Source organism: Stomoxys calcitrans, chromosome 4 (assembly GCF_963082655.1).
Source record: "Stomoxys calcitrans chromosome 4, idStoCalc2.1, whole genome shotgun sequence".
In the NCBI taxonomy this organism is placed as follows: domain Eukaryota; kingdom Metazoa; phylum Arthropoda; class Insecta; order Diptera; family Muscidae; genus Stomoxys; species Stomoxys calcitrans.
In genome coordinates this window covers 1,343,987-1,359,254 of record NC_081555.1, presented here as the reverse complement: position 1 = coordinate 1,359,254, position 15,268 = coordinate 1,343,987, and the positions used below count along the sequence as shown (strand labels likewise).

The window sequence follows — 15,268 nt, the reverse complement described above, 5'->3', positions numbered from 1 at the left end:
GGAAAAGCGAGCACCATTCCATGCTGCCACACGTGAAGAAGTGTTTTTATTTCCTAAAGTTAAAAATTGTTTAACTTTAGCAAGTTACTTTTTTGACATTTGTTTGCATAGTTGCATTTTTCAACGCGACGCTCCTAAACGCTGCAACAATGCCAATACCAACAATCAAACACAATTTTGCCGAACTTATTTGTTTTCTGGAAGTTATGTTATTCATAGTGGGGAATAGTTCTGGCTGTCCCCTGGGGTTTTTGTTGGCTCCATTGGCTATTTCTCTTTTAGACGGCCATCTCGATCCACTGATACTAGAATTGTATTGCTACAGCTCTAAATTCTCGACGAATTCCGAGTTGGGAACATGAGATCCGTATCGTAAGGAGGCTATCACTACTGGGCACAAGATAGCTGTGACTACCACACAGACTGAAACTTTGCAGTCCGATCTGTGTGGTGTTCATCGTTGTCACGCAAAGCTTAGCTGCGAGCTGCCGGGCGCGTCCACAGGTTGCGAATAGTGATTTGCTCCATACGGTGTAGCTGCAACGGCAGTCGCGGACAATCAGCGGTATCAGAGCGTCTCAGTGAGAGGCGGGGCGGCACCGGCTCTTGCATAAATAAAAAGTAACCAATGGTCACGCTGTTTCCGCGGCGATCGGTTCTTCGGACCAGAACGAACTTGTTCACCTACATGGTATTGACGAGGATCGCACCTCCATATAATTTTGGTTCATGTATGCTGGCAAGGAAATTCCTACACAACTACTGCTATTATTGCTGAGGAATAGGGCGGGTCAATTTTTTTTTTAAACGTAAAGCCAAAAAGTAAACTAAATGTCTCCGAAGAAATCATGTATTTAAAATAAAATCATAATCCGCGCCGAGAGGTGCGGATTGGGATTTGTTTTTAGATCCATTGTTTTTTTTGGGGAACTTTAGAATATTGGTAGATTACGTTTTTTTGTCATTCCGTTTGCAACACATCGAAATATCCATTTCCGACCCTATAAAGTATATATTTTCTTGATCGGCGTAAAAATCTAAGACAATCTAGCCATGTCCGTCAGTCTGTCTGTTGAAATCACGGTACAGTCTTTAATAATAGAGATATTGAGTCGACAGATTCTTTTTTTGTCCATAAGTAGGTTAAGTTTGAAGATGGGCTATATCGGACTATATCTTTATATAGCCCCACACAGACACATTTATTATCCGATTTTGCCGAAATTGGGACAGTGAGTTGTGTTAGGCCAGTCGACGTTCTTCTTCAATTTGGCTCCTAACGGTCCACATTTGGATGTAGCTGCCATATGGACCGATCTCTCGATTTAAGGTTTTGGGGCTATAAAAGGCGCATTTATTGACAGATGTCGCTTAAATTTGGGACAGTGAGTTGTGTTAGGCCCTTCGACATTCTTCTTCAATTTGGCCCTGATCGGTCCAGATTTGGATATAGCTGCCATATAGAGCGATCTCTCGATTTAAGGTTTTGGGGCTATAAAAGGCGCATTTATTGTCCGAGTTCATTGAAATTTGACACAGTGACTTATGTTAGACTTTTCGACATCCGTTTCGTATATGGTTCAGATCGGTTTATTTTTAGATATAGCTACTAAAAAAAACCAATATTTTGCTATACACAATTGAACAATGACTTGCACTTATTATTATTTGGTTCTAATCGGTAGATATTTCGATATAGCTGTTATAGGGCATAAGGTATGCATTTTCACAGAATTTTGACGAAAGGTGGTATACATACATACCCGAGGTGGTGGATATCCAAAGTTAACTTAACGCCTTTTTACTTGCTTTCAATTAGTTTAAATTCTATACCTTGAATAGTAGTGAATAAAAAGAGTAGTTGATATTTTGTATATTTTTATATATTGTTTGACATTATATATAATATTGGTATATTGTCTGATATTATATGTAATAATGGGCCGGCCATATTCGCAACGTTTATTGCGTTAATGGGGAAAAATGAATCTATAAAATGGAACTCACCTTCAATTACTCGTCGACAACTTTAATATGAAATGAAATGCAATGCCTTTGGAATTAATAACTTTTTTTATTTATTGTAAACCTTTAGTTGTATTTATTTGTTGATTTTTTATAATTGTCAATTATATTACTCTCGGTGTATATGTTTTGCAATTGGATTTTCGCCTGTCGTTTAGTCAAGTATTTTGAAATGCAAATTTAATTTTTTTCTTATATTTCTAGTAATTTACATGTTACAATTATGCCAATTATTTATATAAGTTTTGTAGAAAAAATGTGTTCTTTTAGAATATATCCTTTTTCTTTTTATAAATGTAGATATTTGTTTTTTGTTTTTTTTTTTTTTTTTTTTTTGGTAAATCCAGAACGTATCTTTTGATATTTATATTTTCACTCGAAATGCTACAGATATTTATTAATACATTGACATAGTCTTTGTTGTCGAAAAATAAGTGGAGTTCAGATGGTAGCAGTAGTACAGCATAATCTACAGTCTTTGCAGAATAAGAATTAATTAAGCCAGTAAAAGTGTGACAGGATGTAGCCGCGGAGAATATTCCTTCACTTTGTCAAGATGTCCGCTTTTACACTCATATACATAATTACAAGTAGCGATACGCTTGTAACCATTTTTATGTTCCTATTTCGTTACACATAAGTATATGTCCATACTATATGAACGTTCCGGTGCATTTGAAAATATTGAAGGAAAATTACGTAGACAGCCAAAGCGTACATCCGAATTGGAAAATAAACAAAAAATACATTTTAAGCGAACATTTTTAATTTCGTTTAATGTTTTTAGAAACAACCTGTTACCAATAGTTTTCATTTTATTATAATCTATTTTAATTTTTATTTTATTTTTTTCATTGAATGTTAACAGAAACTTTTTTCAAGCTTTGATTCTTTTATATATGTTTATTTCATTTTCTAACACTTTTTGCATGTATATGTAAGTGTTTTTGTTTTAATGTATATATTTATTTAATTAAGGCTTTGTTCCAGCAAATGTATAGCAAGTATGTATATAATCTTATTTCTTAATTGTTGTTACTTTGCAATGGCCCAAAGACTCTAAAATGTACATATTTGGAACATGAAAAACAAAAATGTACAGCATCGTTGTCATTTACAATCCACATCCTTAATTAAGCGCAAAAATAAAAAAAACTATCTCAAACACAAATGACGAAATGTGAAGATTTATCTTTGCTCGGAGGCTAACCTTTTGTTTGGAGTCATTCTTTTTTGGGACATGGTGTGGTTTGTGAGGCTTGGTCGTGACTTTTACAAGTTTTATTTAACGTTTGTTGGCTCTTTGAATCAGAGACCTCGTTAGCGTTTTTCTGTGCTACATCTGTTAAAACTTGAAAGAAATGAAAATTCCTTAAATTCCGATGAGTTTTTGGATAAATAATTAGAATTGGAAGGCAAAATGTTGTTGTTGTTGTTGTTCGATTATCAAAATATGCCACGGATATCATTCAATGAGAACACAATATAAATTTTAAACAAGAAATCAAGACACAAGATCGGTTTATATGGCAGCTATATCAGAACATGCACCGATTTGGAAGTGACTCCAAAACACGACGTGCAATATTTCAGTCAATTCAGACGAGATTTGCGCCGTCTAGAGACTCAAGAAGTCAAAACCTAAGAACGGTTTATATGGCAGCTATATCGAATAACTAGAATCGATATCGAGTACCGTTTGTTCGAAATCCCAACCACATTGGCTCTGTTGTCATCGAGAATCATGTGTTTTTGATTTGTAAGAATGTAAAAATAACAACTTTTAGCTGTGTCCTTCTTCTTTTATAAATTATAAAGATTGATTTATTAACTTTTAACATGGAAAAGCATACTAATTTGGCAAAAAATTATAAGGAATTGCACGCAGGTTAAAGCAATTAGACACGGTGGGAAGTTTTATTTCTCACTTGATGGTTTCGATGACAGCATAGGTTGGAAGAAGATAAATATATATGAAACCATGCCATGGAGTAGTCTTTTTCAATCAATTTTCAATTCAAACGCTAAAATGTGGACTTTACTATAACACCACTTCCAACTTGGCAGCGATTCACCGTATGCACCCCTCCACAAATTTCCAAAACCAACCACTTGCCTTTTTGTCGGTAGATAAGTTTTTGTCATCGTCTCATCGTGTGTGCGGAAGGAACACAGAAAAAGAAATTGACGAATTAGTATTAATGGAATGGATCTATCCTTGGTTTGCTAGGCATTGCGCAAAATATCGACCATGAAATCCTTGTTTCTGTTTCCCTTAGGGAGATCCACCAACACACAAGCACAATAAAAAGTATGTTTTGCATTTAGATTCACAAAACAAAGTAATATTTTCTCATTCTATTTATCTTTCGAGACGAGCTTTTTATGATCAAAGTATTTTTACAATGGAAAAATGTTTCGATCATAATAATCTCGTCTCGAAAAAGAAATGGAATGGGAATAATAAAATAATGGTATTCACCTTCACAGGCAAACAACTTGAAAAGTTTTCCCTTAATTTACTGCAGCCAACTAAATTTTCCAATATTTTTTTTATGCTAATTCGCTTTTCGAATGGTGTTATCCAAACATGTTTTCGTGTCAACAATTTGCTCGAAGAAGGAACGAATACGCTATGGAATGCCGTGATTAGCCCCCTGCTCTTGGTTTCACTTTCCTTTTCGCCCTTAAAACGTGCAGGTGTGCGCGCAGTCCTAGCGAAATATTTGCATAACCTAAACGAAAGCGAAGCGCTGCTATTACTCAAACTATAATGGTCATCGGTACGTTAATGTTCTGGCAATTTCTGAAGGTAAATTACCATATATGTATCTAAATATATCTTATATAGACTCGGACAGATTTTAAGGAAACTTCGATTTCAAACAGGCCAATGTTTTTTTTGCGACTCCAGCGAGTATAATTTTGAATAGATAACCATAACCATTTGTAGGCTAAAAACTTTTAATAGTCGATGAAATGTCTGATTGATTCACTACTTACTTACATTGGCTATATTTTCTATGCTGCATTGAATTTTTGCATGAAACTTAAATACTACATGTTTAAATCAAACATTCCAAAGAATAATGAAACCTTTTGATGGGGACTTTGAAAACAAATTGGATGGGTTCAAATAAATGTTTAAGGATTTTTTTTTGCCAATCGCAAAGACAAGACGGTACAATTTAGTCTCGTATTTACACCATAATTTGGAAATGTTGTAAAATAAGAATAAGGAGAATACAATAATCACTGTATAAAGTATCTACACAGAGATCTGCATCGAATCGATTTGGATTGCTTCGGACCAACAAGCAGCGACGTTTGGATCTATTTTGTTAATGGGAGAAATGATAAGAACTGCAGAATTAAAACTTGTTTAATGCCAACGTTTTTTGGTTTTTGATTGTTGTTAAGGATTTTATTGATAGTTTTTTGTGTTTTTATAAGTTAGTATTGCAAAAAATCAAATAAGACTATATTCGAAAATAAACAAAAAATGAAATCAAAAACATAAATGGTAGTAAGAAATATTGGAATGCTCTTTTAAGTCCTGACTTGTTATTTCAAACAATTGTTTTTGTGTAAGTACCCAACTTAAAATATATTAATAACTTCAAATTTTATTTAAATTGATTTCTTTGTATTTTTTTTTTTTTTTTTCATTTTTAAAAAAGCCAATCGTTATATATATGTATGTATATAATTGTAACAATATACATAAATACATAGATACACATACATACATATGTGTAGTTACGTATTTTTGCACATAATGTAAGTATACAGTTTTCTTATAAATTTCTATGAAAAACAATTTTTAAGTTCACCTGCTTTGGGTTTTCTTTGTTTTATTTTTGTGTAATTTTCTTGGAAATTTAGCAAAATTGTTCGAAAAGAAAATTTTTTTTTGAATTCTATGAACTTGTTCCCATTTCTTAAATACAATACATATTTTATTTTTATACTTCATATATAAGTATGTATATATATTTGTTTTGTTTTTCGTTTTTTTCTTGTATGTTATAAAATAAATTTCTTAAGTTAAAAAAAAAATGTGAATTGTTTATTTCTCAGTTTTATCATTGTTTATGTCATGGGTAATCATCTCATCTTATCTGACTTCCTCAACCTCAGCCTCGCCCTCGGATGCACTGCGTATGGAGTTGTACTGGGAGTTGCGACTGCGCAGCATACGGAGAAAACTACCAAAGGCAAATATAGTTCTTCGATGACGATGGAATATACCCTGGTAGAGGGCCTCTCGCAAGGTTTTGCGATCCTCTACATCAACGGACGAAGACAGTGAGGTTTGGTGAGTTAGGCGACCTGAAGAGAGAGAGGACACACAATATTATAAAAAACGACACCAAGGTCCGATTAGTCAAAACTTATCGCAACACAATAACGCAAGAGGCCGTCTGTGGCCGCCGATACATTGTGACTAATTAGACCTTCACCTATGATCTGAAAAAACATCTCAGTATCTCTGCACTCATAAAACGGCCGTTTATATTCTGTGGTTTATATTTGGGAAATACTCTTAGAACTGGAGAAGCTTGTCCATGGGATTGTATAAAATGAAAGTACACAAGAAGTTCTTCTCACATATTAGAAGAACTTCCCAAGATGTTGCAAAGTATGTTTGTTAGTGTATATGAGCCAGGTGAAAATGTTTCATCCTATATCTGTGATCTGAAAATTTGGAATAAACCTTTTTTTCAATAGCCATAGCATAAGCCGAAAGTATTTCTAAATTAGTTTTGTACAGCACAAAATATGTGATATAGAATGTTATCATCGATATCATGATATCTATCGCATGCAAAAAAATAAAATAAAAAAGTTGCAGCAGGCACGTCAAGCACTTGGGAGGCTTGGTTCAATTCCGGGAGGAGAACCAAATTTTTTTCAGAGTTCGTTGGCCTCTCATAAAGGATCGAGAGAAGCCAACGAACGAAATTATATGTTAACCCATTAACTGTTTTTCATTGTATTTAAAGTAAAAGAAGCATATTGTGATATAATCTTCAATATGGCGAGCCATGTTTCGGTTGCATTTTAAACTATAGCTTATTTGAGCTGAAATTTCTGTTGTGGCAGATTTTAAGCACCAGGTCTACTATTTTACGAATATATGCTGACATGTTGGGTCGACATAATTAGCCACTGGAAGAAATAGTGCTTTATCCTTAACGGGGATATTGAGACATTTAAAATTTATCTGAAAACACTCAGATATAAAGAATATCTAAACATACGGCTTTTCATTATAATAATTTTAAAATTCAACTATTTCGTGGGCCACCCAGTACTGCGGGAATAGATATTTCATTACAGCGAAAAAAAACATGAATATATTACAAATTAATTCATTACATTGATTTCCATTTTGTTAAATTATTTGGAATGAAAAAGGGTAGATTTAAAGATATGACAACTATCAGCATTTCCCTTTCAACCTTTTACTTGTATTTGCCTGATTTTAATAAGAAAGCAAATTATCCCTTTGGGCGTGTATCGTTCATCTAAAGTACTTTCAATCTTAACAAATCCGCACAATAACAGTTCCTCTTATCTAAGTTCTGAGACCTCTTTCCATTTGCTTTGTATATATAGGTCCTGGCCCCAAATGGCTAAGATTCTTACCTCCTATAGGGGACTTTGGCGACTTCAGTGATTCCAAATCTGTTTCTTTACCCTTTAAATCCAATTTCAATGATTTTTTTGTGGCGTCTTGGCTGTTGGCATCCTTATCCTTCTGTGATTTTTTGGCTACCTTAGCATCAACTTGACGTTGGCTAACAGCACTCTTGGAGGATGACGATGTTTCCGGTTCCGTCGACATTTTTTTGTTTACCGTTAAGGTTGTTGTAGACTTGGTCGATAGGGATGTGGTAGAAGTCACCGATGTTGTGGCCGAGTTGACGGACGAATTCGAAGTGGGCGATAATATGGATGTTGAAGTCGTAGTATTCGAAGATTTCGAACGATGTTCAATAGCCACCATGATTTAGTAAGGCCAATGAGTGTATTCTGGCTCAAAAATGTCGTTGAGTGGGTGGGCTTTCTGATGCGGCAGCGGTGGCGATCGCGGTGGTGTACTTATATATATTCGTCACAAATTTATTTACGGTGGTCTAGCTTCACATTGGTAGTCTACCGAATTGGGGGGTAAATCAAGTTTTGGTGAAGGCAAGTCAATGCTTTCCTGGCGCCGCAGTAAAACTGTATACGTACAATGTTTGTTACTTAGGTGCGATGTGGTGGTGGCGGCGGCGGCGGCTGTCGCTGTGGCACTGGTAGCTTCTGTGTGATATCTGTGGGTATAGTCGCTTAAGGTGATGCGGGGTAGGTTTGTGGGATGATCTTCAATTTCCAATTGTTGCAAATTGTCGATGAGGGCATCGATCAAGTGCTTGTTGGAAGGTGAGCTGTTATGGTGTTGCTGGCTGTAATTTATGTTCGGACCTTGTTGTAGTTGTTGTAGCTGCAAGTTCATGCTATTGCAACAATTCCTTTTGCCAGATTTGCTCGTATCCTTCGAAGCCACTCGATGGAGGACAGAAGAATTATTGAATGGTTTGCAATTTCTTTTCCCGTTTCCAGTTCCGCTCGTTTGAGTTGCTAGCGCTGCGACACTATCTGCTCGTTTGATTTGAATTCGTATTGGCCAGTTGCCATCGACTCCCGTAGGTTCTCTTTCCCCTTCGTCGTTAAAACGGTAAATGCGAAAAGAACGCCTCTTTGCTATTATTTTCAAAATTGGATTACAAATACCACGGCTGTTGTTGTAATCGTCTTCTTCGCTGTTATCAACAATACTGTCGTCTGTTGTTTGCTGTTGCGGCCACAAGGATGAAGCATTCGCTTCACAGAACCCAGAGATACTGGAAACAGACGTGCATTCGTGTGCGCCCTTTTGTATGGACGATGAATGGCGTAATTGTTGCTGTTGTAACCGCTTGCGTCGCAATTGATTGCGCTCTCCCACGTTTTCCAAATATTTGAGGTTATTGAGAAAACCTTGTTCGTAGTAATCCGTTGCCAATTGTAAATAATACGACAATGTATTCGCTTTGTCGGCACCACCAGTGCTCTGTGCCGGCCGAGAAAAACAATTCCTTCCCTTGCGAAAGGTTTGCGTTGCACCGCAATTGTCGTTTCCAAATCGAAATGTCTGGTGACGTCCCGCCTGATGTGGTCGCAATGAAGATGTCTCCGCTTGCAACCGCTGCAGTTGTCCGTCCGCACTCTCTAGTTTTCCCAATGTACGACGTCGTTGCTGTGTCCGGTTATTGGATTTAAGCAAATCAAAGGCCTTGTTAGAGCACTTTTCACTCTGGATAATCTTTCTTAACCCTTTCTCGTTGCTTGGCACAAATCTGTGCAACCTGCGTTCCAAATGGCGATTGGCAAAATCCTTTAACTGTTCACTGTCGTTCTCTTTCCTGGCCTTGTGTATGCGTCGTAGGGTATCGTTGCAAACTAAATCCTGAGGTATCTCATCACACAGTTTGCGTCGTGTACGTGGTGTATATTCCCTTTGAAATCTGAAAAACATGTGCACAAAGAAAAAGAAAAGATATTAACATTGATTCTGTCACTGTTTTCGTCATTTCTATGGTCCAACAAAGGAGCAAAATAAAATCTTTCCAAATGTTGAGGGGCCTTATGTAAGAGTGTGTGTGTGTGTGTCAAACAAATCACAGCGTGAGTGTACCTTTTAGTGGGTGAACCTTTTGCAGTAATGGTTAAATAATTGACAACCAAAGGGGTCTATGGATGGATGGTACACTTACCGAGTACATACGGTGGGTGGCCCCGGTATACCCATTGTAATAGTCAAAATAACTTATGGCAATGTGATCGATTCCTCTTCTGATGTAAATGCAAATACATCTGCACATCTCCATTTCTTAACTGAATTCGATCCTTGACGATAAATAAAAATTTCACTAGCATGTTATCTCAAAATGGAGTTGACGGGGAGAAAATAATTGATATTATAACAATTAATTGATCGACTACCACGGCTTCCTTTTTGGTGGCTTGCACCGCATTTAACCATTACCACATTTTTAATCACTAGTAGAGGCAGGAGCATACTAGAGTTCGGATTTAATATTGGTTGGACTGATAAACATGAACAAAAATAATTTTTGATGTAATTTCTCTTTCGAGATGAGCTTAATGATCGAAAATTGTACACATGTATCGATGTTAGTGAACTGTTTTAAAGACATTTTGCAGCATCTAATCCTATAGGGCAAATATTGTAAACAACAATGTGTTAAATACATATGTATTTACATATGTTTGTAATGCAACATACGTCTGTTGGAGACAGTGAGCCAGAACCATTGCCATGGCTGGGAGCCTCTATGTGCTCCGCTTCGTAAACTTAAAGACCCCTCAAAACAAATTAAAAGCACTTTTCGTCTGGCCTCACTGACTGACAGGTTGTCTCGCCCATTCGCTATTCCTTGTGTTCTAAGGTTTTTGCACGTAATTTAAAAATTTGTTTATTTTAATCCCTTAGGTATGAAATGTATTCTTCCACATTTACAAACATACACATACACACACACACACGCGCGATTATACATATCAAGACCATATATTTGTGGCATTCCACGAAGCAGACTGCCGACGTAGCTGCTGCACATCCTACCTACCTATCAAGCTATTAACGAAACTTGCCTCTACTTGGCCATCAAACACAAAATACCTTATGTGGCTGTGGATATGTATGTATGTATGTATGTAAGTATATAAAGTAGTGTTTTGTATATAGTAGTGGTGCTTATACATAATACCATGCATTACCGTTGTCCACTTTGGGTAAACTAAACAAAGGTAAAATGAAAACGAAACAGCAACAACAACAGCAAGACTACCGATAACAAACCGTAAAAAGGCACATTCGGCTGCTTCTTAAATCCATGGCCACCAGAATGGGCATTAATGGCATGCGTTGTAAGTAATTAGTTTCATATTAACCACGGACCACCGTCGAATTAGGATAGGGTCGAGAGGAACATGGCCCAACCAGTGGTGGGGTCTTGTTGACATTAGAGGAACTGCCAACAATCCGAGAACATAAAATGGCAAGGGTGGCATTAAGTGTGTGACAGTGTGTGAGAAAGTTCATGTCTTCTAAGGAATGAAAGCCATGCGAATCTAAAAGTCAGCCAAACACAAATCAAAGCGACTCAAAGTGTTAAGTTTCTAGAGGCAAATTTCCATATACTCGCACGATGTTGAAAACTGTTGCTGATGACGCGGCTGAAGGGAAAGAAGTTGGCGCGAATTATTTTTAGGTCTACAACTACATTTGACAGTAAGGAGCATATTTCCAAAATACGAAGACAATACCTCCCGGTCTTCGATACTGTGATAAAACAAGAAGTTAACACAAAGTTTAAGATATGAAAAAGAGTATCGGTAACGATAGATAAAAAAACACAATATGATTGGCACGAATGACATTTACCTTGGTAGTTCTTGTTTGGCCATTGGTAATTCCTGTAAATATTCGTGGGGCTTTTCGTGTCTGTTCGACACTACAGCCTTGCCACATGTGTTTGATATTTGGCCACGTTTTCTGCGACGCAAACGTGGACGCCTCTTAAAGTCTCTATAATGGTTGGCGATCTCGTGACGATAGCGGTCATCGTGAAAATATGAGGCATGATAAAACTTTCGGGTGGGTAAATACACAGGACAGCGTGGAACACCCGGGCGTATGGCGGCGCCAGATATACAAAGTTCTTCATACGCCATATGGGCCAAAGCCGGGCCAGTTCTTGTGATGTTGTGCAACTTCGACGGCAGATGAATGAAGACTAACGATGTCTTCTTTGTCTTGACAACTGAAGCAAAGTCACAGACCCTTATTAGAAAGCAATACAAGAGTTTCCATTCGTTCGCTAACTGTTGTGTCCTTGTGTATTCCCACAATATTAGCATACATAGTTTCACACAAGCACATCTACACAGAAATTTATGTTGGGATGGAAGGACTAGTCAACATCATGTCTGTTGTCGTTGGATGTTAAATGTACAAATGTTTTGGGTTGTTCGATTGTTATCACGTCAATAAGCTATTTATCATAATGGTAGCTATTTTATTGATATTGTGGGGAGCAGCAGAACAGTTTTGATTTCTCATTTTTTCATTTCCAACCACAACTACGAAGAGGAAAACATCAACTTGTATTGTCTATGGCAAAATGATGGCGTCGTACGTTGGGAGAAACGATTTGGATATTGTTTATTACTATTGTTATTAATAGATGTTCCTTCCAATCTTCAAATAATATGGACAAATCAGTAAAGCGAACAACCCAGACAATCGAATGAAAGAGGGAAAGGATTTGCAAAACCAGGAAAGTTGTTAATTTGACAGTGGCAAGGGCACGGAAACTATTCTGCCAGTTATATGTAAGGTTGGTTACATTAACACAACCCTATATTCCAAATGTGTTACCGCAACTGACGACCTATTAACGGCATTCTCCTTGGCAGAGCTTGCCAACACACATTTCCTCGTTTTTAACTAATGAATTGTATTCGGTTATTGGTAAGCTATTAACATACCACGCATAATGAGCCATTATAGTTATTATTATTTATTGAGAAAATGTATTAGTTTGGGGATCTTTAATTAATTGATACGCTGGAATACCGCAACAAAGAGAAATAATTCTAAGTTTTGGCAGCAAGACGACACTAATACACTTTCTGCGCTTCCGAAATGGCGAATTGAAGACAAAGAGGCATTAAAATGCCAATGAATGGATAATACATTCACTTCAGCATATTTCAATAATTATAAGTGCAGCTATGAACGCACAACGACAACATTACCTCCATCCATATTGGGTAAAAATGAAAGAGCTTTTCGTATTCTAGCGGCTGGCAAGGTAATATACGATTTGCTAGGAGGAAAAGTAAGGCGGCTCATTGAGACAATCGCAAAGTAATTTTTCATACTAAATCCATAGCGAAATAGCTTTACTGCGTTATACGAGTCAGTTAGCAAAATCATGTGAGAGAGAGAGAGAGAGAGAGAGAGGATAGATTTTTTTTGTCATTTATTCATTTGCATAGAATGTTCAAATGGCCACCAGCTGCACTAAACTCGATAATACTCTCTTTGTATACCAACCAACTGGCAACTCTGGCCTTGTGGCATGTTTTATTGACATTATGTCAAAATTTTTGATTACATCTAATAAGAATTCATTTATTATTTACTCCATTGCTATATAAACATTGCAACAGTTGTTGTGCAAGTAAATCCCTGCTCCCCTCAGTAGCTTGTGGCTTGTTTACATTTTAGAAAAATTACAATAATATGTTATATACTTTTTAACATTGAAATAGATTAACGCGACTGCAATTCCAGTCGTTGGGTTTATAATTTTCTAAACATATTTCCTTTTTGATTTTAACAACTTTGAAAAGTAATTAACATGTGTGGGCAATAAACTATTCAATTTTCACTATATTGAAAATTAAGTGGGTAGGCCAACTGGGCGAAGACAAATTTTAAGGTTTCAGTTAAATGAAATAAAAAGTATTGGATATTTCAAATCGTAAAAGTTCTCGATGATTTAATTTATGGTATCAAAGAGCTCGGCATTGGCTGACCTTTGGCCTTTAGATGACCAAATAAACAAATCTAAACATCTTGAGTGCGACAGGCATTCTTAAGAGTCCACAAAATATATGTTTTTTTTATATAAATATAACTATTAGATCAAAAAAAAAAAAATATATAAATATATGAATACTTTTTTAAAAATTAAGAAATTTTTTTATAAAAAAGAATATTTTTATATGAAAGATTAAAAATTTCTAAATTTATATAGAAGGTTTTTGATTATATAGAAGAAGCATTTTATAATTTATTTTAATTGTAAGAATTAAATTTCCATGAAACTAACTCTCTCGGCATAAAAAATGAATTTTAATTTAATAAAGAGCTAAAGATCGGACCAAAATTGTGGCTGCTATAGCCATAAAAATCAATATCGGAGCTATACCTAAAGCTGGACCGATTTTGACGAAATTTTGTACACATATGGGGACGTTGAATTAAACACCTCATGTAAAGTTTTGTAAAGATCGAACCAAAATTGTGTTTGCCACAGCTTTAAAAGACCTATGGGATGAAATATATATATGGGAGCTATGTCTAAATTTGAACCTATTTTTATGAAATTTTGCACACATATGAAGACGTCAAATAATGCACCTCTTGCCAAATTTTCTAAAGATCGGACCAAAATTGTGCATTCTACAGCCTTAAAAGTCCACATCGGATAAAAGATATATATGGGAGCTATATCTAAATCTGAACCGATTTTGTTCAAAATCAATAGCGTTCGTCCTTGGGCCAAAAAAGAGACTTGTTCAAAATTTCATGACAATCGGACAATAAATGCGACCTGTAACTTGATCACAAGAATACATGGACACACAGACGGACAGACGGACATAGCTAAATGGAATCGGGAAGTGATTCTAAGCCGATCGGTATACTTATCAATGGGTGTAGCTCTTCTCTTTCTGAGCGTTGCCCTATACCACAGTGGTGGAGTAGGGTATAAAAACGTGGTAAAAACAGTTGACGGTTAGGAGAAGAACTTGCTAAACCAGAAGCCTTTCGGGTCGACGCAGTCCGAGTTAAGGGCGTAGGCGACGAACGCGCATGCAACACTGTGGAACAGGGAAAGGGTAGGTAGGATGACTCTGGAGATTCGGATCGTGAGTAGACGAGGCTTTTACTGAAAGCTAGTAAGAAGGAGGTCAGCATAGCTTTCGTTATCATAGTGGGTGCCCCGTACGACTACGAGCTTTCTTATGTCATTTCCCGGGTTTCGCGGCTAACAGACACCAGCACTTAGGTGGGGACACAATACCAGACATGAAACAATTTCGGGGTGTGGTATGGAAAAAATAGGGATTTTGTAAATGACACGGAGTTTTTGATTTTGTTTTTTTTTAGAGTTTACTTTTTATTACTTAAAACGCGCAACAAACCGATTACTGGCTTAGTTGTATGTCTATAGTGGCACAGGGCAGGCCATTTTTTCAACCTAATCTTACTTAACCTACGAGAAGACCTGGAAAAAAATGAATCTCTCCCGGAATAAAACCGGATAATTAGTACAATGTTGTGAAAAAGTAGCTTAAAGGCGCTGTTGGTCCAACTTTCTGAACAAAGCAC

At 36.4% G+C, this 15,268-nt stretch overlaps 1 protein-coding gene across 2 annotated transcripts; it reads right to left on the bottom strand.

Annotated features, from left to right (window-relative positions):
* Positions 1–2,054: 2,054 nt before the first annotated feature.
* LOC106084212 (uncharacterized) lies at positions 2,055–8,038 on the bottom strand. Of its 2 annotated transcripts, none has more exons than XM_013247753.2 (2): positions 7,678–8,038; positions 2,055–6,357 (listed from the first exon to the last, which is right to left on the bottom strand). In XM_013247753.2, the coding sequence occupies exons 1-2, from the start codon at positions 8,036–8,038 to the stop codon at positions 6,143–6,145; spliced, it is 576 nt and encodes a 191-aa protein (XP_013103207.1). In that variant the 3' UTR covers positions 2,055–6,142. The 2 variants fall into 2 exon arrangements, with proteins under 2 accessions (XP_013103207.1, XP_013103208.1); XM_013247754.2 differs by having other exon boundaries at positions 2,055–6,312.
* Positions 8,039–15,268: the final 7,230 nt, after the last annotated feature.

Bases quoted from the DNA above. Each gene is read 5' to 3' on its own strand.
- LOC106084212 (XM_013247753.2), bottom strand. From the start codon at position 8,038: ATGGTGGCTATTGAACATCGTTCGAAATCTTCGAATACTACGACTTCA. The intron at 6,358-7,677 runs GTAAGAATCTTA...CTCTCTCTTCAG, and splicing joins GCCAAAGTCCCCTATAGGAG to GTCGCCTAACTCACCAAACC.